This window comes from Leishmania panamensis, assembly GCF_000755165.1.
Source record: "Leishmania panamensis strain MHOM/PA/94/PSC-1 chromosome 34 sequence".
Classification (NCBI taxonomy): domain Eukaryota; phylum Euglenozoa; class Kinetoplastea; order Trypanosomatida; family Trypanosomatidae; genus Leishmania; species Leishmania panamensis.
In genome coordinates this window covers 210,760-231,262 of record NC_025881.1, presented here as the reverse complement: position 1 = coordinate 231,262, position 20,503 = coordinate 210,760, and the positions used below count along the sequence as shown (strand labels likewise).

Below are 20,503 nucleotides of genomic sequence, written 5' to 3'. Positions count from 1 at the left end.
CGATATCACCGTCTTTTCCCGCTGTTCGTTTGTTTCGTGTTGCTGGCCACCCGTGCGGTGCGTGAAGGAGGAGGTGATGCTGACGCAGCGACGGGGTCCACTGTAGGTTGTTCAATGACTCCCGTTCTGCCACTAACCGGTTCCCCCGAGAGAGTGAGGCGGATATATCCGAAACCAACAGAGTTTTTGTTGTTGATATGAATGTAAGTAAGCGAGTTGCACGACAGGGGGGGGGGAGAGTCAAAGAGAGCACAAAGCAAGCATAAAGGCGATGGAAAAGAGGCGTGATGAGGGTGGGGTAGCGTTAGTCGCCTCCCCCTCACACCTCCCGAATGAGGGAAGTGTTGGCGAGAAGGAAACAGCCCAGCCCGTGAAAGCGCTTACTCTTGTCATCTCTACTCCTACCCCCAGATGCTATTCCAGTGTAGCCTGCACATCTGCACCCAATGCGCACACTGGAGTGAAGGGCGAGAGTAAGGGAAAGAAGCAGGGAGTTCTTCTCCAGGAGTAAAAGAAACAAACGCCTCGTATGACTTCTTGCATGTTCTGTCGCTCCTGCCTGTTGTTTTAAGCTGAGGAGTGCCGCCAGTCTTGACGCAAGCACGCGGTTCTGTTTTATGCGACTAGAGGGTGTTAACATACGAGAGGGAGACAGTCACCATTACGCGAGTCCGCACCAATTCCACTCCAAAAATGCCAACCAGCCAACCAACAAGAGAGCAATGCGAGCACAACTTTATAAAACCTCAACTGAAAACAAAGAAAAAAGAGACGCGCCAATGGCAACGAGTGCGTGGCATGCCGGAAAGAGAATGGCGTTGTCAGTGAGCGTGCCCAATGCAGGGGATGGGCTGGTGAGGCAAGCGCTCCAGAGTGCGCGCTTCCGGAATCTGATTCCCTCTGTGCACGCACACCTGACCCTGTGCATTGACCCTTTTCCCGACTTGCTTGGTGTGTCTGTTGGTGCGTTAGTAGGGGAGCGAAAGAGGTGTAGCGTAGTAAAGGAACGCACGTCCCGCCCACACGCTGCCGCCAGCGCGAGCTCAGAGCAACGTTGACTGTGTTGCTGCCCAAACCCGTGTGTCACTTCCTCCCTCTTGCTCGTGGGGAGAGGCGCTACGCGCTGCGGCGGTACGTCTTCGTCGTTGGCGCGTTCTTCACTACAAGTACTTCTTTGCGTCCTCTCCGGGACGAGGCCGTGCGGCAGCGGGACTGTTGCGTCTGCTTGCGTTCCTCCAGCGCCATCTGTCGACGGCTGCGCTTCAGCGCCTTTTTCGTGTTCTGTGTTACTTGCTGATCGCGGCGAGCGCCGCTGATGTTGGCAAGCTGCATATTGAGTGTAGCGAGCACCGCATCCAAGGGTACACGACCAGTAGCGGCATCCGCTTCGTCACTGACGTCAACTGTGTCCAGCGCCGTCGCAGAGCGCGGTCGCTTCTTGCCTAACGGCGCCTCGTCGTCGTTCTTTTCCATCGATTCACTCGCACAAACCAAAGCGGTCAGCTCGTGGCGGCGCTCCTCCAGCTGCTGCACCACCACCCCCGTCACCTGAAAGGCAACGAGTGAGATCTCCTCGGAGATTGGCTTCGCTCGCAGCCCTAGCCCAAGCAACGGCACCACACACTTGCGTAGCAACGCTGCCGGGCAGAGTTGGGTTTGCGTCAGCCACCGCACCTGGGCATTGTAAATGCCGTCGTCCAGGTGTAGCGCCTCTCCGTCAGTGGGAGTGTCCGCCATCTCGTGTGGCAGCACCGACATCCAGCCGCCAAATAGCTGCAGCAGCGTGGTGCTGCGCACCATGTAGTTCACAAGGCTTTCCTGATGCACCACTGGAGAGGTGAGGGAGCAGAGTTGATGCTGCAGCGACGTGTACATGATGCGCACACGCTGCTGGACATCTCGATGGTAGCGGTGCCGACCGGCCGCGGCGGCGCGTGTCAGGGCGAAGAGCGCCAGTTGGGTCTGAGCTCGCAGCACGTAGATGGCGACCTTGAGTAACTCGCTTCGAGTCGGGTTGGCAATGGCGCGGTGGGCGTTGTACGTCTCCATGGCCACATCAGACGTGCTCACGAGACCCAGGAGACGCTTCACGAGGCTGAAGAAGACTTGGAGGGTCTGCAAGGCTTGAGCAACGGCCGCCTTTGAGGGCGTGTTGGCCACTTCCGTGACGAATACGAGAGAGACGTTGCCGCAGCCTTTGCTCGCCGTGGCGTCATCCTCGATCGTGTCGCTGCCTGCCTGCTGGCACGTCCACGCCTGCCACGCGTCTTCTTGCAGGTAGCGACAGTGGCGCTCAACGTAGATGTAGAGGTAGTTTCGCAACACCCGCATCGCCACCGCACGCACCCACGGGTGCGTGTGCAGAAGGAGCACCTCGATGATGTGGGGTAGAAGACGTGGCGCCAACAGCGGGTACAGCTCGTGTGGCAGCGCCGTCAGCATTGTTTCGGCGGCGCGCAAGCTATAGAAAATGTACGCCCACCCCTCGAGCTCCACCTTCTCACGTGACTTCGCTGACAGCTGATTGAGCTGCTTGTTACGGCGCGAGGCCGCCAGTTGATCGAACATGCATCCGTCAAGCACAGCTGAGATCGACCACGCACAACAGGCCTGTAAGGCGGCACGGTTCTGCGCCTTGGCGGCTGCTGCGTCTTCGTCTCCCTCTTCGTCCTCGCCGTTCTGGTCGGCGCTGAGCTCGTAGAACTCTGCCAGGCCAGGGAGAATGGCGGCCCATGTCTGCATACCCATGCTGCGCGTCGCCCGCGACTGCGTGGTGGCCAACCACGATGACAAGATAGGGACCAGCACATCGACGCCGGCGCAGCGTGCCAGGTGCTGGAGAACGGTGCCAGCCTGCCAGCGACACTCCACCCATTCACTGCCCGTCACCGTCGCCGCTAGCGGCACCAGCAACACTGGCGCCTCCTCGCGCAGGATCACGGCGGGCAGTCGCAGAACGAGCGCGTCAAGCAGCTCCAGCAGCGCCGTGCGCCCTGTCAGCTCCGGGTAGTCGAGGTTGCGGCAGTAGAGGTCAATGTGTGACTTGAACTTCTCCGGTGTCAGGCGGTACTCCAACAGGAAGCGGACAAGGATGAGTATGCAGCGGCGCCGAATGACGCGATGCGCACTCCAGTGCAGCAGCAGCTCTGTGATGATGTCCATCAAGTCGTAAATTTCAGCGATATGCACGTGCTTGCCGAGGATGGCGTAGAGAAGACTAAGGGAAACGGACATGTATTCATTCCGCTCCATCACTTCAGCACGGACGAGCTTCACGAGCTGAACGGCGTTGGACTCCGAGACGACGTACTTTTGGTGAGCCACCATGGCTGCCGTGAGGCGCATGGCTCGCTGCTTGATGACGGAGCCACGCTCAATGAAACTGGTCACGGTCTCGAAGAGTTCCTTCTGCAGCCCGTTGACCGCGTCGAGCGGTGGCCGCAGTGAGACAAGCGCGAGCAGGCAATCGAGTGCGTTCGCGACGACCGCGTCGCTGCCTTCGCCCTGCAGGCACGTGAGAACAGCGGGGACGAGCGACTCAAGCAGGCCACGGTGCTCGCGTGTGAAGGTGACTGTGAGGTCGCTTCCGGGGGCTAGGAGGGCCGTTGCCAGCTGTGTCTCGGCACGCGCCTGACGGGTGACATGCTTCGCGTCCCCCTCTGCCACTGCTTGCGCCTCCGCAAACGACCCCAGCCCGTCCACGTCCTCGTTGTTCTCAACAGCGTCGGTGCCCGCTGCGCCGCCCTCTTCTTCACCCTCTTCCTCCGAATTGCGTGTTGTGTGAGTCTCCTGCGCTTGATCGACGTGGTCCTCTTGCTCTTGGACAGCCTCGTCGTCTTCTGACGTCGCACTGTCCTCCCCATCGATCCTCCACTTTTGCTGCTGCGCTCGGTGGTGGCGCAGCATGTCCAGCCTCATGGCTGCCTTCGAGTAACGCTTCTCTTTGCCGATCCCCAGCACCTGTTTTAGCACGCTGAGCAGAAACTTCAAGAGGAACTCGTCGAGGGTATCGAGCACGACGGCGGTGACCGGGTCCTCGCGGTAGAAGTTCTTCGCCGCCTCGACTACCTCCTTTCCGTACCGACCGCGGTACACTCGCAGTTTCTGCTTCTGCTGAGTGGCGAGGACGGTTTGAGCACTGAAATCGACGTCGACGCGCTCCGGCACTGGGGCGACGAGGTAGTTCTGATCCAGTTGCTCCTTGCGGCTCTGGCGGTCTGCCGCGTGGAGGATGAGGTGCGCGTTGCCGCGGATGCGACGCGTGCCATCTTTCGCCTCGAACGCGGCGATCTTCTCCTCACGCGTGCGATTGTGCTGGTCGAGCAAGCGGCGCACCTGCTCAAACGACTTCTCCACTGACATCGTCGGGTTTGCCATGAGCGAGCGTGCAACGCGTACGGCGAGCAGGCGCACCTTGTTCACAAAAATCAGATCTGCACTCCCGCCTTTGCTGACGGTCCTGTACTTGCTCCTCATTTCTTGCACCAGCAACGCGCGGGCTCGGGCGCTGCCATGCAGCTCCCCCGCACTGATGGCCGCGTCGGATGGTGGTGTGAGCACCCACGTGATGCGGTGAAGGAACGCCTCCATAACTGTCGCGGCGTCGCAGTGCCTGCCGAGAAAAGCGAAGCCCTGCAGCGCCCGGTTGCGCTTCACTTCCACCATGGTGCTCATCACCTCCACCTGCTCCTTCTGCACCCCCACTTCGCCAAGGTAGTCGTCCAGGAAGATGAGCAGCAGGTCGTTCAGCACCTCAGTGAGGCAGTCAACGCCGTACCGGTAGTCGAACCCGGCGTGCGTGGCAGTGCCAAGCTCTCGCAATAGCGCCTCCTCCGCGCGCTCCACGGCGGTGTCCGGGTCTACCTCCGCGTCTGGTGGTGGGTCGGTATCGCTCTTGCCGTCATTGTCGTCCGAAGCCTTCTCCATGCGCTGCCGGCGCGACGGCGGCGGTGACGAGTTGTCGCGCCGGTGATGTTTCTTTGACCCCTTAAGGGCTTCCTGCACCGGATCGTGAGGAGCGCCGTGTGTGGGCGGGTGGGAGGAGGGGACCACTGCAGTGGACGAGGAGGACTTGGACGGTTGTAGAAGCTTGCCGTTCGGCTCATAGAGCTGGTGCAGGAGCGTCACGACTGTGTAGCCGAGCACATGGAGCTGGTAACCATGGGCGAGGTTGTCTTTCAGCTTTGTCACGACGAACTTCAGCTTGGATGGTCCCGTCTCCTGCAGCATCGCGCCAATAATTCGGCGCGCGCTCTCCCGATGCTTGTCATTCTTTGTGCGCAGCTTCTTGATGAGTTCGTCGAGCAGGTGGTCGACGTGCACGTTGAAACGGTCCTCTGGGAAATGCTTCACAATCTTTGTGATAGCCATCGCCACGGGCAGGTGCAGAAGCGCATTTTTTGCTTGTGTCCCTGCGGCGTCTTCGCGCTCCTGCTCCCGACGCACGGCAGTGATGCTGTGCTGGTTGACGGCGCCGCGGCCGCTGATCGCCTTGCTTGCTTCCTTGTCACACATGTAACTGTACAGCTGCGGCAGTACGTCGACCTCGAGCGTCCTCATCACCTTCGCGCGACGGTACTCACGCTGCTTCGCGGATAGATCAGCACGCACCGCATCGTCAGCGTCGTTGACCTCGTCTTCCTCGACTTCCCTCTCCTCGTCCAAGGGCGCCACCGTTGTGGTCGACAGCGATGGCACTGCACCTTCCCCGCCAGTCTCAGCAGGGCTGTCCAGAAAACTGAAGTTGTTGAGCACCTGGACCACACCGCGCAGCATCGTCGCCCGCAAGTTGGCATTTGCACTCGCGTTGGAAAGAAAGAGCGACATCACGCGGTAGTACGCCATCCACGGCAGGGTTGCCGCAATGGTGCTCACTGTGAGCAGCACGGCATCGCAGTAGCCGCGCGCGCGACCCTCCGTGAGGTTGGCCTGGTTGCGCTTACCCTCCGCAAAGTCCTTCACAGCGCTCATCAGAAACGGCACAAAGACGCGCAACACGTCACGCACGTTCATCTCTGCAGCATGCTGCCGCAGCACCGCTAGGGCGTGTAGGCGGCACCTATGCTGGACGTGACTGACGTTTGTGTAGAAGTTCTGCTCCGTGTTGGGGGAGTACAGCAGAGCAAAGCTGGGAAACTCAGCACTCAAGTGGCGTCCGAAGCCCTCAAGTGCTTGCATATGCGCACAGCGAATGTGAACATCCTTGGCTACGACGCCGCGCCGCAGGGAGGCGAGTACCTCGTGACGTAGCGTACTCTCCAGCAGCTGTGTCCTGTACGCCAGCTGCTGTTCCGTGAGTGCTGCACCGCCGCTGCCGCGCTGTCCACCCAGGGAGGCGTAGCGTACCATCGAGTGTAGCAACGGCAGCACAAGTGCGCGGATTGTCTGCTCGGGGTCACGTAGGAAAAAGAGGATGTTCGCAGCCAAAACTGCCACTGCTTCGGCCGCAAGCACTGGCGCGTGCTCTTTGTCGAGAGGCAGCTGCACATCCTCGGCACCGTCATATGCCCGCACCTTCCGCACCCCGCTGGTGTCGCTTTCACCGTTGCTGCTACTACCACGGTGAAGGGCACCGTAGTTACCGAAGTGAGTGAAGAAACTGTGAAGAGAGCGCAGGGTGTGGTAGCGTAGCTCAAAATCGTACCGCTCAAACGTCTCGTCGCTTTCAAAGCTATTCAAGCAGGCGACCGCACGCGCCGCTGCGGTGAGCTGGCGACGAAACCACACCACTTGTGATGGGCTGACCGACAGCGGCGATCCTGGCAGGGTGAGCTTTGACACCGCCACCGAGAGTATGGCACAGAGTGTGTGCCGGGCGTGTGGGCTGGCAACCAAGTTGAAGAGCCGCACCAATGGCTGCCAGTGGGCTCGGCAGTCGACCTCCGCCACCTGCTCCATCAGGGCCTGGGCGATGCTCGTCACCATCTGCGTTGTAGACGAGTCCGTTATGCACACCGGATGGGCGACCATCTTCAGTGCCAGCTCGAGTAGATGGCTCATCATGCTCGACAGCGAGGACTCCGACGTCGACGTCGCCGAGTCGACACGCAGGAATCTCGACAGCTGCGCAATGGTGCGCATCAACTCTCGCCATATGGGCACACTGAGAGACATGATAGCCGTTGGCCTTTCCCGGTTGCGCGCATTCTGGCGACCCTTTGGCGAGGACGTGCGGATCGGCTTGCCGCTGCGTGACGGCTTTCGCTGCTCCGCGCGGGCCGCTACCGCCTCCCCCGAGCCTGTTGACATTGCCGCGGCTTCCTCCTCTCGCGCAGCGCCAGAAGTAAGGAGAGTGTAGAGGGCGGTGAAGATGGCCATAATGTGCTGCTCCAGGAAGGAGTGCCGAAACGTCGTCACCTCCGGCAGGAGACCGCGGCACACTCCGCCCTTATTGCTCGCAGCCACCAAAGAGACCGCAGGGAGCTCCTTTACCTGCTCGTCTGCGTAGCTCAGCAGCTCCGAGACACAGTGGAGACCTTCGTTGAGAGCCTGCGGCGAGGCACGGTGCACCGAGGTCGCATTGTGGTTCATGGCAAACACCTCCTCCAGTGTCCCGACTGCGATGCTCGCGTAGGCGGAAAACAGCGGAAGAAGGGCCGGGCTGCGGACCCACGCTCTCAAGAGGCGCAGCACCGGGGTAACAGCGCCCTTCGTCCCCGCCGCAACGCCGCGCCGACTGGCGCTGATGGCAAGCGTGCCACTGCCACAGTCCAGCGTGGTGCCTTTGGAGTTCTCAAAGAGCATGTTGAGGTAGCGCGTGAAGAGGGGGAGCGCGGGAGTGGCGGCATCATTGCCCACTGCGCCGCCACTCCCGCAGACGCTCGCGTCACTTCTGCCACGCAGAACCTCCATGACGTCCTCAGGGAATTGCTCGAACAACAGCGCCACAGTCGTCATGGCGGCGCGACGGACGTGGGTCATAGACGTCGAGATAGCGCTGTTGGCCAGTGATTTGCTCAGCAAGGCGGCCCACCGCCGCACTCCTTCCTCCTGTGCTGTCACTTGGTGACTAGTGAGGCTCGTGAGAAGGTCGTCCAATGGTGCACGCAGCGACTGCTTGCACGCCACGAGGTAGGCTTGGAGGGCTACATGCAGGCACGTTGAGACGTAGACCGAGAAGCGCTGCCCCACAGCGTGCAGCATCACCTCCAGAAGCCGCAGCGCTCTGCCGAGTTGCTTCATGAAGCGCTCAAGGCGTCGAACACCGTGGTGGCTGGTGCGCCGGCGCGGCTCTGAGACGGTGGCCATGCCCGTTGCACCGCCACTTGCCTCCTTCGCAGGCGACACATTACATCCTCCGTACACAATGTCCATCCACACGTTTGTGAGAAAGTCGTACGCACTCGCGCCGCCAGCAGCCACTGGCGCCGACGTAGTCGATGCCGGCATGGCGAAGGACAAGAGGCGGTGCAGCAGCTGGTCAAACACCTCTGCGAGAGGGTCCTTTGCAGCACCAGCACTGCTGCTCATTGCCACCGACGGAGTAAGATGCTCCAGATAATTCATCAGCCGCCGACTTAGCACCGCCTGATCCTTCAGCTTTTTCTTGGATACCTTCGTCAGCAACTTCGGCAACGCGAGGGACAGAGCTGATGAGACGTACGCGACGACGTCATGCGCCGGCACGTCGCTCTCGACGTGAAAGGTGCTGAGGAAGGCGAAGAGGTTTTTCATGCTGTCGCAATACGGGATAAGTTTTGCGTGATATGTGTGGAACGGCTCCACACGCAGGCGCTTGAGGTTGTCCACGGCCACGCGCTGAAGCCGCGGGTTCGCCTCGGAGAGGTAGGAAAGGTATATACCCTGCAGCTGTGCGTTTCGGGCGTCAATGTCGCACTGCACAGCCGCGGCGACACGCTTGCGCTGGTGTGCGGTCAGCACCCCACTCGGCGCGGTGGCACATGCCCGCATTGCAGCTTCCAACCGCTTGTCGAATTTGCGGAGCTGCGAGCCGTTGATGCCGTCTGGATGGCGGTTCTGCTCCACAGCAACAAGCTCGAGCACGACATCTTCCACGAGGCGCACTTTGCAATCGATTGCGGAGCTCGACTTCACCATCGCCTCCATTATGGAGAGGAATGTCTCGGCAAGAGTGGAACGGTCGGTGGAAGTGGCGTCCAAGGCAGCTGTGGTGGCGTTGATGTGCTGCTGCTTGCGGCTGGTCGCCGCCATCGCTGTGCTGCCTGAGTTGTTCATGTAACGCTGCGATGCGACCCAATGCTGCTCCCAGCGTACCACTTCGTAATCTGCCTTGGTGCTGTTCAGCAGCGTCACCGCCGCAGTGCTGTATTGCGTGCTGGAGAAGACACGGCTCACCAGCTCACCCTTGGCGTGGCGCTGTTGGTCGGTGAGGTGGATGCCGTAGAGGCACGGCAGCCCGGCGAGCTGCGCCTGACACAATATGATGGCGGCTGCTGCGTCACCTGTGTCGTCGACGACCGTGTGCTCACCACTACGCAGGGGCACTACCTCCACCGACGAATTCACACGACTGGTGGCGACTACGTCACCCATGATCAGGGCTCTGGCGTAAACGCACACGACGGAGTTCCACACCACCGGCTCCAACCGCCGGCGACGCTTCGACTCGTGGTGCTGCGCCGGTGTGGCGAGGCTTGTACTGCTGCTGCTAGCGATCAGCGTCGCTTCGTCCCCTTGCTCATCACGCCCCTCCTCAGTGTTGTGGTCGTCGTCATCGAGGTCCTTGACGTTCGGCAGACTCGTTTGCTCCAGCGCTACCAAGCTGCACAGCAGCTTCGACGCGATTGCCCACGCACCGGCGAACTTCATGTACAGGAAACCAATCATCGTGTGCGCAATGAGTTTACGATGGAACGGCTGTGTGATGACGCCAGACTCCACTTGGTATGTCAGATGGGATAGCTCCTGTCGCATGCCGTCGAGCTTGCCGGTGTGCGAGAGTGGGTTGAAATGCGCGGCTCTGAGCAGCGCATCAATCAGGTCGAGCGGTACTGCCGGGGCATCGGTGAAACGATCCACCGTGTCCAGGGAGGGATGGCACACAAGACGTAGCAGCCGCAGTGCCAATAGGCGAAGACCAGGAATCGGGGCAGCGAGGCACTCGAGGAGCACATCCTGTACAAACGCTCTGTGAAGAGCGCTTGGCAGTGCTGCACGGAGAGTACGCAGGGCTGTGCGTGTATGAGCAGGAAGCACCTCCGCTGCATGCGCAGGCTTGCCACATATCGGCATGAGGGCAGCGACCCCAGTCCCAGCATTATCCTCGCAGAGGTGATTGTTCGCGTCGAGACTGAGCATCCAGAGCAGTGCGTGCAGCAACACCTCAGCGCCGTGCAGGAGCTGAACGCGTGCCTCATCCGTGACAACGGCCGTTGCAGCTGCGAACTCCGTGTTTTCGTCAGCAAGGTTGTTTCTACTGCTGCCTCCCGAAGCTCCACGTGATGATGTGGCAGCGCGAAGTTGCTGGAAACCATGTGCAAGCACCGCCACTGTGCGGCAAAGGTGATGTAGGCCCTCTTGATCACCATAGCATATGGTGCTGTCGTCGCACACAGCGTCCTCGACGGTGTGCTGTCTCTTTTTGGCTACCTTTTTCAACAACTTCGTGCTGCTGCGTGCCGAAGGTCCGGCGGTCAGCTGCACCAGCATAGCCGCCACCTCCGCGTATAACGCGTAGACGGCTGGGTCCAATGCGGTGGCGCGAACTAGTGACGACGTCAGCGCGGCTGTCCTCACAGCCGGTTGAGAGGAATTCGCATTTTCCTGGTCCTGCTCCTCGATGCTCTGCAAGAGGTTCAGGAGGGCCGTCTTCACGGGAGAGGACGAGGAGGATGTCGCCACTGTGGTCGACACCAGCAGCTGGATGGGTGGCAAGGCACAAGACACGTACGCCATTGCCTCCGACACGATTGAGGACGGCGCAAAGCGCTGCGTTGCCTTGTAGTACCAGAGAAGTTCCAGCGACATCATCTCGAGTACGTCTCGTATCGACACTTCCTTGCTCGTTTCTGCAGCAGTGCTGTTTCCTTTGGTGTTACTTACCTTGACTGAGGCGGACGGCATCGATTTGAGGTGGAGCAGCTGTTGAAGCGGGCTCACCACCATGTGCTGCGTGTGATCCTGCAGGAGTCGACTCAGCAGCACCGCACGGCGGACGTTTGAATGGCGCAGCGCGGTGATCATGGCCTCGTCGGACGGGGTCAACATAGCGGCCGCATTTGTAGCAGCGCTGCGCAGCTCGCGCACGTCCGCTGTGGCGCCCTGGCAGAGGACCAAGCCAATTGTGTGCAGTAGGGTGAGGGCGAAAGGAGTAAGGGAGGACGGAATGCGCAGGCGCTCGCGGCGTTGCAGCGCACGCTTAGCGGCGTAGGCATCCCCCTCGTCATTCTCATCAGCATCGCTATCATCCTCTGAGATGTAGGCATCTTCGCGGGTGTCATCCAGGTCAGCGATGCTGCCAGCACGACGTGCACCGCCTTCCCTTCCCGCGAGATCACGTGCGTCAGCCTCCTCGGCGATGCGGCGCTCTTGCTCGAGGGCAAAAGCATAGTTCTTCTGCAGCACGTCTTGCACGAAAGCGAAGAGGATTTGGTGCGCCTCTTCAGTGCGGTGACACCGCGTGATGCTCGGCGACTCCTTGGCGGCTGCCGTGACGCACACCTGCACGGCTGCCTTGGCGACCGGCACAAACCACTGCTGCAGCTGTAGGAGATACGAAGATGCATCGGCGCCGGCGCCCGCGGACGAGCCAAGGTAGGGAGACAAACAGAGCGGAGAAAGAAGGCCGAGAGCGGCAGCCGCCACCTCCAGCAGGCATGTTGCATCAGCTTCAGCGTTCTCCGTTGCAGTGGCGGCGTCGAAAGACGCACGGGAATGTCGCTGGCGAAGTACCGCGAGTAGCTGCGCTGCGAGGCGCTTCAGTAGCGCCGACTCACGACTGTCCACCCACAGCGCGAAGTTAACAGACCCCATCACTGCCGTAAGGAAGTGAATGTACTGTGGCCCCAACGGCGACAAGCTGGTGAAGTCGAGGCTGAGCACGGCCGCCGCGAGAATGCGGTGGCTGGGGCGCATGTTGGCGCCGCTCACAGCGGAGACGGCACCGCTTCCCTCCGGCGCCTCCGCCGAAGCACTGTCGTCGAGCTCATTCTCGTCGGAAGAGTCCTGCTGAGGGAGGGCTGAGTGCTTCTTGGTCTCACGCAGCACTATCGCAGCAGCACTGCCCAGTGCTAGGCTGCCTATGCTGCGCAGAAGGTACTGGGCCCCATGGACATCACTGACGCTATGCACAGTCGCACCTTCCTCTCCTCCCTCGCTGTGATTTGACACCCCAAAGACGGCAGACCAGCGCGTGGAGTGAAGGTCGGCAGACCGCTGCTTCCGGGTGTGCTGCAGCGCCTCGTCCTCCTCGCTGACGGCGTCGAGGAAGGGAAGGAGCGGGTGACGAAGCTCGTGCAAGCGCTGCACAACATCCACGGACGAGCGCGCCTCCCCCACGTCTCCGCCTTGCAGCGTCAACATCTGGAAAATGTGCAGGAGCCGCACGTGGTGGGTTTCAAAGGAGGAGCTGAGCGACCCGCGCACGCCGCGAAATAGTTCCGCGATGAAGTACGTCAGCCCATCTACAACTGGATGATTTGGTAGCGTCGTCCGTACAAAATCGAGCAGCAGCGCGCTGTTCACCCAAATTCCTGCGACCAGTGCCGTCTTAACAAAGTTCTGCCCATCACTGTTTCCCTCTTCACTCACCTCCTTGTCGCTGTCGTGCTCACTGACACTGCCACGACTACTCGCTTCGTCCCCGTCGCGTTCTGCTGCTGCTGCTGCGGCGGCGGCGGTGGTGGCGGTTGCAGTCTCTTCGTAGCTGCGCAGCACATCACCACATGCCTCCTCCACCACCAGCGGCAGCAGCTGGCGGCTCAGACGACACAAAAAGGCGAGCAGCTCCGCCGACAGCCGCCGCACGTATTCCTTTGTGTCATGCAGTTGGCCAACGTATTGCTGAACCACCCGACGGACGAGAGCGGTGTGAGCTGGGTCGGCCCAGCAGTCGCGTAGCTCGCGACACCACGCTGCCTGCACGGTGAACACCAGTTGCAGCCGAGCTGTGTCCACGATCATGTGCCCAGAGTGGTCGTAAATGCCAGCCTGCACTGCCTGCTGAAAGATCTGAAAGTAGGGCAGGAACTTGCTGCCCATGTCTCGCACAAACGCAATGGTCAGTCGCGCAAAGGCCTCGTACGCCTGCGTCGTTGACCCATCCCCGGGCTGCTGCTGCACCGACACAGGCTTTGCTTTCTTTGAGCCTATCGACGCATCTGCGGTCTCGTCGGCGCGGTGCGTTCCGCGGTCTACCAAGCAAGCCAGCAGCTTCTGAGCAAGCTGGCGATGGTGCAGTTGAAAGAGGGAGTCCGTCTCGCACAACTCCAGCACTTCCCAGCGGAACTTCTTGAAGTCCTTTGAGGTGTGCGAAAGAAGCTGCTCATTGAGCTCGAGATAGAAGGCAGGGCGGCCTGCTGTCGAGCTGCCTCCCGCAGCGCTCGTACTCGAGGCTGCGAGACCGAGGCTGAGGTTGCCGAGAACCGTGTGTCCCAGCCCGAGGCGCACATGCTCGACGGCATGCCGGAACACCTTCTGCTTCCCCACGAGGGTATGACCCTTCTTCTTTGGCGGCATTTCGCTCACCTGCTCACCAGGTGCTGGGATTAAGATGCGTCACGTGTGTGCGAGTGGCTTATTCGGGTTTATCCGTTGTTAGTACGATTAATGCTTTCTTTCTTTTGGGGGAGGGGGGAGGAAATTCCGTTGCGTTAAAGCGAAGAGGAGGACGAGAGAGAGGGGTGGGGGGGGTGGCACAGACGGAGACACACGCCCACAGGAGCGCTGCCACTATGCGCCAGACGCTGCTCGTTTGCTGCCAATTTTGAACGGCGCGAGCGACAATCCGCACGCCCAAACTCTGGCGAAGGAGAGAAGGGAAACAGTAAGAGAAGGCGAGGACGGAGAAAGGAAAGGTGGGTAGAGGAGGAAGAAGAGCTTGACCGGCGAGCAACTCAACGTCACGTATCCCCAACCCGCTCGACCACCCCACACAAGCCTACATACAAGTGTAGAGGGGGTCGCAAGGAGGGGTGATGGTTGTGGTGACCATCCTCACAAGGAGGACACGGAGTGGTCTGCAAAAGACAAGCAACGCACACCCATACATGGGCCTTGATGCATGTATGTGTGTTGCACCACTACTTTTGGTTTGTGTTGCCACGTCGCATACTTCTTTGCATTTTGATGAGAGTAAATACGTGAGCGCGTGCCGAGCCGCTTGCCCGTAAGGCGAGAAGGTGCTGAGTTGCTACGGCGTGTCGGTGTAGAGCAAACTGCGGTATACTCCAACCCGCTGCGGTGGAAGATGCCCTGCCTCTCCAACGTGCCGTTCGCCGCCTGCATCACACTCGCCCATTGAGAATAAAGCAGCACTGCGGCGCTCCATTGCTGGTTCGCTGCTGCTCAGCGTCTGCGACAGCGGCGATATGGTAACACTGCTGCCGGCACTACGGCGTCCTTGCGCGATGTTCTCCAACAACCAACTGGACGGGCGAGCCTCCTGCCGGTGTGATGCACCGCCGTGCACGGAGGCGCAGTCGGGAAGAACCGGCACCGCTGCGAGGGCGACAAGCGTGGCGAGGCGATCGAGAAAAGCCTTGAAGCGCCGCAAATGCGCGCAGGTTCGAGCGGCGCAGTGTTCTCCCGTCGACGGTGACACGGACGCCGGCGATGAAGAATAAGGTGAGCCGCACACCGATTTCATGCGCACATCCTTCACTTCCAACAGCTGCGCAAAGACATCACGTGCCACCGCCACGCTGTAGAGGAGGAAGAGCGTGTGCTGTGCACGGTGGGAGTGAACTGCATTCCCTGCCGACGGCGACGGCGGTGGTGGCTCGCGCCAGCCGTCCGCCACATCCACATGGATCCACAAGTTATCGGTGTCACTGGTGTGTCGATACCGCAGGTGTGAGGACAGTGAATTCACCAAAGAGGTTGTGTCCGTTGCACTGCGCTCTTTGGCCACGCTGCCGCCCCCTTCCAAGGCAGCGGCGGTTGCAACGAGGGCCTCGAAGAGCGTCCGCGAGAGCTCCACTGCTGCACCACCGGCCACCAGCAGCAGACGTCGCCAAGCTCGTTGCGGGTGACCGTCCGTCACCGACCAGTCGCCCATACCGTGTACGACGCTGCTGTCACGTATCGCATCTCTGCTTCGCTTGCGCGACGATAATGGGGGAGGTGTCGGTGCCACCGGAGACGTATTCTCTGCCCGCTGAGATTGACACGACTCGTCACGGATCCACTGATGATAGAGCATCTCACCCAACTGCCGCGTGGCGCCGTCTGGCAGGAGGAAGTACAGGTACGTCTCTGCGGCAGCGTGGGGGACGGTGGTGCTAGCGTCGTTTTGTGTGCCGCATGCTTGCGTGGTGAGGTGCAGGTGTGTCAAGAGCGCGCGTTGAGTTGTGGCCATCCAAGAGGCCGGCAGTGGCTCTGTGAGGTGCTGTGGTGAAGAAGAAGCGCGAGGCACCGCCGTCAGCTGCTCCAACCCCTTCTGAAATGCGTTTAGCCTCCGCTGCACACTTTTTAAAGGTAATGGTGCGCCGCCTACGACGTCAGTGCTCGTCTTCCACCCAGATACGGCGTGCTCCGTCCAAGGCGCAGATGTCGGTGCCGTGACCCACGCCACGTCCAGGCATGGGACACCCAGCACCAACGCTGTGCAAGCAGTCGGGGTGAGCTTAGGGAGAAGACGTAAGCCTGATGAGTCGCCTCGGCACGACACGCACGACTGCCGTGGGTAGTGCCCCACCACGCACAGGATCGGTGGCGGGGGGTGCATAGCACCGCTGCCTATCGAGTCAACTGCAGACTCACTGTCATCTGCTGCTGCTGCTGCTAGGTTTTCCCGCCAGCGAACGCAACCGTGCCGCAGAACAGCAAAGCACGAAGGCAGCTGGGGGTGTCGACGGACCACTGCTGTGTGCAAGTCCCAGACGTCCTGTATGTGCACAGAGGCCAGGGCGTCTCTCACCGTATGACGGCTCACCCTTGACGGTGCCCCCGGCGGAACAGGACGTCGATGTTCGCCAGCGACACCACTTTCGCCGCTCGTTTCTTCACGGACAGCGCACTCCTCTTCGTCGACCTCCGCAAGTCTTACAGTGGAGTAGAGGCATTGGCTCGCGGGTGCCATCGTACTGGAGCAGCCTTCATCACCGCCACTGCTGTTGACGTTTTTCCCTTCGTCCACTCCGTCCCACACGACAGACCACTCTGGTGTGAAGGAGGCGCGTGCACGCAGAATCGCGTCGATGCTGTCTGGTGGCCCCGGCAGACGCGTTGGTGGTGGCGCCAGTCTACCTGCCTCTCCCTTTCTCCTTGGAGACGTCACCACCAGCCACAGCCCATCGTTCTTGACGGACGGTGTAAGGGGAGTGTCAAGTAAGACGCGATGGCGGTGTTGAGCGGCGAAGAATGGAGGCACGAAGCGAGAGGAGTTCGTGTTGGCCGCTGCGTCTGCGGTGTCTTGCGCAGCCTTCGCGTGTTGGTGGACAGGCGCTAAGTGAAGGTTAACCATCGCATCCACATTCCCATTTCCGCCTTGTTGAGTGTTTTCGGCTTTGCTGGCATCTGCAGGCGAGTGCCCCAGCAGATCCTCTGGGCACAGCGGCGTTGGGTCCGGCGTGTTGAGTTCAGCACCGCACAGCCACGAACTGGGTGACAGTCTATGGGGCGTCACCGCGGAGAACGGTGGGGCAGGGATGGCTGGCGCGGGAATCAAATCGGCACTGCAGCTCAGTACCGCCGCCAATGCTTCTCTTGCTACGCCACCGTCGTTCTCCTCAGCCTCAGCTGAGTCGGAGGGCTCTTCCTCGATGGTTTCTACGCCCGCGTTGCGTGCCGTGCACGCGACCTCAGCAACAGGGCCAGAAGCCTGATTCGCAGTTGTGTGGGCATCGGCCGCGATCGGGGTAGGAATGTTCGACACCCGCGATGCAATGTCGGGAGCAAATGTGATTTCTTTCCGTGGCCCTCCGCTGCTGCGGCGACGGCGCCGCTCCACCTCCTCGTCCTCCTCATCCGGACTGCACCGCCAGTCCTCAGCGCTGGGCAGTGACGGGCGGGGCGCAAAGGCGGCTGTGATGAGGCCGGTAAAGCCGCTGGCAGGTTGCACGTGCCCCTGTACGTCTCTGCCGATTTGTCCCTGTGCTTCGTCACTGTTTGCAGACGCTTCCCGTGACGCCGTGCTGGATGCAACGCTGTTCAGCGTACTTGCTGTGAGCTGCCCAAGCGCCTCCTCCAACCCAGGGTACGCCGAGTGTAGAGAGCTGCAGAGATCTGCGAGCGGTTGCAGAGGAACAAGCATCCACTTGAAGGCAGGGCCGAGGCACAGGGGGCACACCTGGCGCACCTTGCGTGTTTTGCGCGGCTGGCGTGACGGCGGCGCAACGTTAGAGGGAGTTGCCCGTGGTCCTGGAGAAGCCACCACTTGCACCTCATCGTGATTGCTGTGTCCATCTGCAGTCTCCTCTGTCGCCTGCGGAGTGTCTCCTGGAGTTTCCGCCGCTGTACTGTGGCACAATGACTTCGCTGATGTGGACGCCACAGTCGCGGCAGCCCATCGCACCTCAGCGGCGCCCACCTCCTTCTCTAGTGTACACCACGGCCATTCGATCATCAGTGGCGCACATCCGTTCTCCAGGGCCTTGTTGATGCAGTGGTAGCAGAAGCAGTGGCCACAGGTTTCGATGGCGGCGGGCTGGTGCCGCAACAGTCGACTGCAGAGAGCACACGTGAGGCTTAGCTTCAGAAGGACGCAGTTGTGGAAGGAGAGAGCGGCGGCGCTGACGAGGGGCATTGTCGTGGGTGGCGTCATCGCAGGTGGCAGAGTGCTCGCCGTTGTTACGGTGATCACAGGGGCTGCTGCAGTGGCTTCCGCAGTGACGCGCTGCTCCTCAGCTGCTGCTTCGTCCAACGCAAAGAAGAATTGCGTGAAAGAAAAGTTGGCGAGGGATATCGGCGAGGGTCGGCGCGACGGTGAGGTGGCGGTGGCTTGGTCATGATGATAATGAGCCTGTGGTTGCGGCGCGGGCAACGAGGTTGAAGGCTGAGTCACCATAAAGGCGCTGTCCTTGTGTGTGTAGGTGTGTGCGTGTGTGTATGTGTTGGTGCAGCGTGTGCCGCACCCTCTCTATGAGCTCCACAGTGATGGAGGCGTAGGTGAGTAGCCCACTATGCCACCCCCACACAAAAGAAAATCGCTACGTGGGTACACTACGGGCTATTGAGCAGATCATGTGCCTGTGCGTCGGTGTGCTGGCGGCAGAGGTGGACACAGCGTGGGGCGAGCAGAACGGGGTGAGGAAGAGGGAGGAGCACCAGGTAGATGGAGTAGCACGACAGGTCGAGGGACTGGGTCTCTGGGTCAGAGGGCCTTTCCATGCCGCCGCCGCTGCTTTTTCGGTTGGTCAAGTGAGCTAGTACGTCACAGCGGCAAAATGCACGGAGGAAGGAGGGGAAAGATACCTCCTCTGGGACTTCGCTGTGCCAGCATTTGACTTCGCCAGCTCTGCCCCGCCGCGACTCTGGCGTTTACCGGCGATCCGCGCACATGGTCGCACGCTTACCTTTTGCATTCCTCAGTTGTGCACATGCCTGGGTCGGTGAGGGGCAGTGGTTGGGCCGACAACAGAAGACCAAACGAAACGAATAACAAAGAAGAGAGGGGGTTGGTGGGGTGGGGGCGCAAAGAAGACAAAGTGGCCCACATGCACCGGCGCTTTCTCTTCTTCCCGCAAATCTCTGCGCCTCTGCTTTGAGGTTACCTGCGCATGCACCGAGTAGAGGGGGAAGGTAAGCAGAGCCGCAGAAGTTGGGGAGCGAGGACAATGTGTGCTCAACCTCTACCCTCCGCGTGCATGTCTCTGTAGTGAGTGGAGAAGGCGTCGAGTCGAAGAGAGTACTTCCCCTCTCTTTGTTTTCGCTTCTATTGAAGAGCCTCCCACACCGCTTTCTCAGGCTGATCAAGTTCACACACACACACACACGTGCGCGCGGCCACAACAAGTCACGAGAAGCCAGAGAAAAGAAGAGAAGGAGGAGAAGAAAAAGAAATGGAAAAGTGTGAGTACGAGCCAAACACGAACAAAAATCACCACAAAGGCGGGAAAAAAAGGGGCGCCTGTTTTTGATCTGCGTGTCGTTTTTGCCCCCCCCCCCCTCCCCCCCAAACGTTTCCCCCCGCACCACCACCGAGAGGCCCGCAGGTCGACCTACACAACCACACTTCACCTACCTCCCCGCTGCACCACGGCTACAGCCTTGCCGCCTAGGACGAACCGCCTCTACCGTTGAATCGGGCCATGCGTCTCATGGGCCCGCCGTGTCCTTGCTCGTCCTTTCCTCGGGCGCGTGCTGCTCGATCGGCGGCAGACGAATTCCGGTAGACTGCATGCCCTGATCCAAAGCGGGCAGCGCCCATGGTTTTGCTCGAGCGTGAAGGCGACGGCGTCTGTCGTGCGGGGAATAGAGGATGCCAGTCTGGCGTCTGAGAGTGGTGGCCAAGTCCGTCCTCTGTGCAGCTGGTGTTGGAGCTTCTGACATGGCCGATTTCGCAAGCCTGTCGACTTTGTCGCTGTGTCCCAATTTCCAGTGGCCAGAAGGCACACACGACGGGCTAGTCGCACCAGAATAGGGCTCCCGGATAAGTAGCACGATGCCATCCTCGTCTGTTGCAGGGCCCGCGCTGAGCGCCACGAGGAGGGAGAGGGAGTCCGTATAACAGCAGCCACACGTGCTTTTCTGTGTCTTGGGTCATCTGGCTGTCCTCGCACTAGCTCGAGCCCCCGCCCCGCCGCATTGCACTCGGTGCGATAGCTGCAAGCAAAGGTCCCGTAGCTTTTTGTCGCTGCGCTTATGACTGCAGTATTATCTCACAGCACCGCGGCCACTCCTGACTTGATGTCTGTCTGTGCTGCGCCATCTGCCCACAGCGAGTGAGGAAGCTTCGCTAAATGGGGGAGTTGTTGCCTGCCTGCCACTAGCTTTGCTTTGTCTGGCGAGTTTACCTCCAGCACGTCAGGGAGTGGGTAGGTTGAAGCACATGCGACCGCTGCGTATGAAGGAGGCCCTATGCGTGTGGGGCTTCGAAGGGGGTCGACGCCTGCCTGTCCGTGTGAGAGCTCCCAAAGCGCCGTGATCCGGTCTGTGCCTCTCCCGCGCCGCCGAGGAAACAGACAGACACAATTACACCCCACATGAAGCCGGAGTACCAGAAAAAATGAACCGAGCTGCAGGGCAGTGAAGAGCAGGACGGGAGGTGGGTTTTGCGGAAGAGGGAGAGGGGCTGAAAGGAGCCTTGCCTGCTCATGTGTGCGAGGATGCGTGTTGTCTGTACAGTGGAGGTCCGCACATAGGTGAGTCTTGGTGGCCTGGGTTGTCCTCTACCCACCCCCCGTCTGCTTGCGTGCCTCAAAAA

The 20,503-nt window shown here is 60.5% G+C and overlaps 2 protein-coding genes across 2 annotated transcripts, besides 1 other annotated feature; both read right to left on the bottom strand.

Moving 5' to 3' along the window:
- Nucleotides 1-1,116: 1,116 nt before the first annotated feature.
- Nucleotides 1,117-13,656, bottom strand: LPMP_340600 (hypothetical protein; the record flags this gene model as incomplete). Its single annotated transcript, XM_010704185.1, has 1 exon — nt 1,117-13,656. One exon carries the CDS (start codon nt 13,654-13,656, stop codon nt 1,117-1,119), a length of 12,540 nt encoding a protein of 4,179 aa, XP_010702487.1.
- Nucleotides 13,657-14,329: 673 nt separating this feature from the next.
- Nucleotides 14,330-18,145, bottom strand: LPMP_340590 (RING finger protein, conserved; the record flags this gene model as incomplete). The annotated part of the gene is made up of 1 exon (XM_010704184.1): nt 14,330-18,145. One exon carries the CDS (start codon nt 18,143-18,145, stop codon nt 14,330-14,332), a length of 3,816 nt encoding a protein of 1,271 aa, XP_010702486.1.
- Nucleotides 18,146-19,300: 1,155 nt separating this feature from the next.
- Nucleotides 19,301-20,206: a repeat region.
- Between the last annotated feature and the right edge of the window lie 297 nt (nt 20,207-20,503).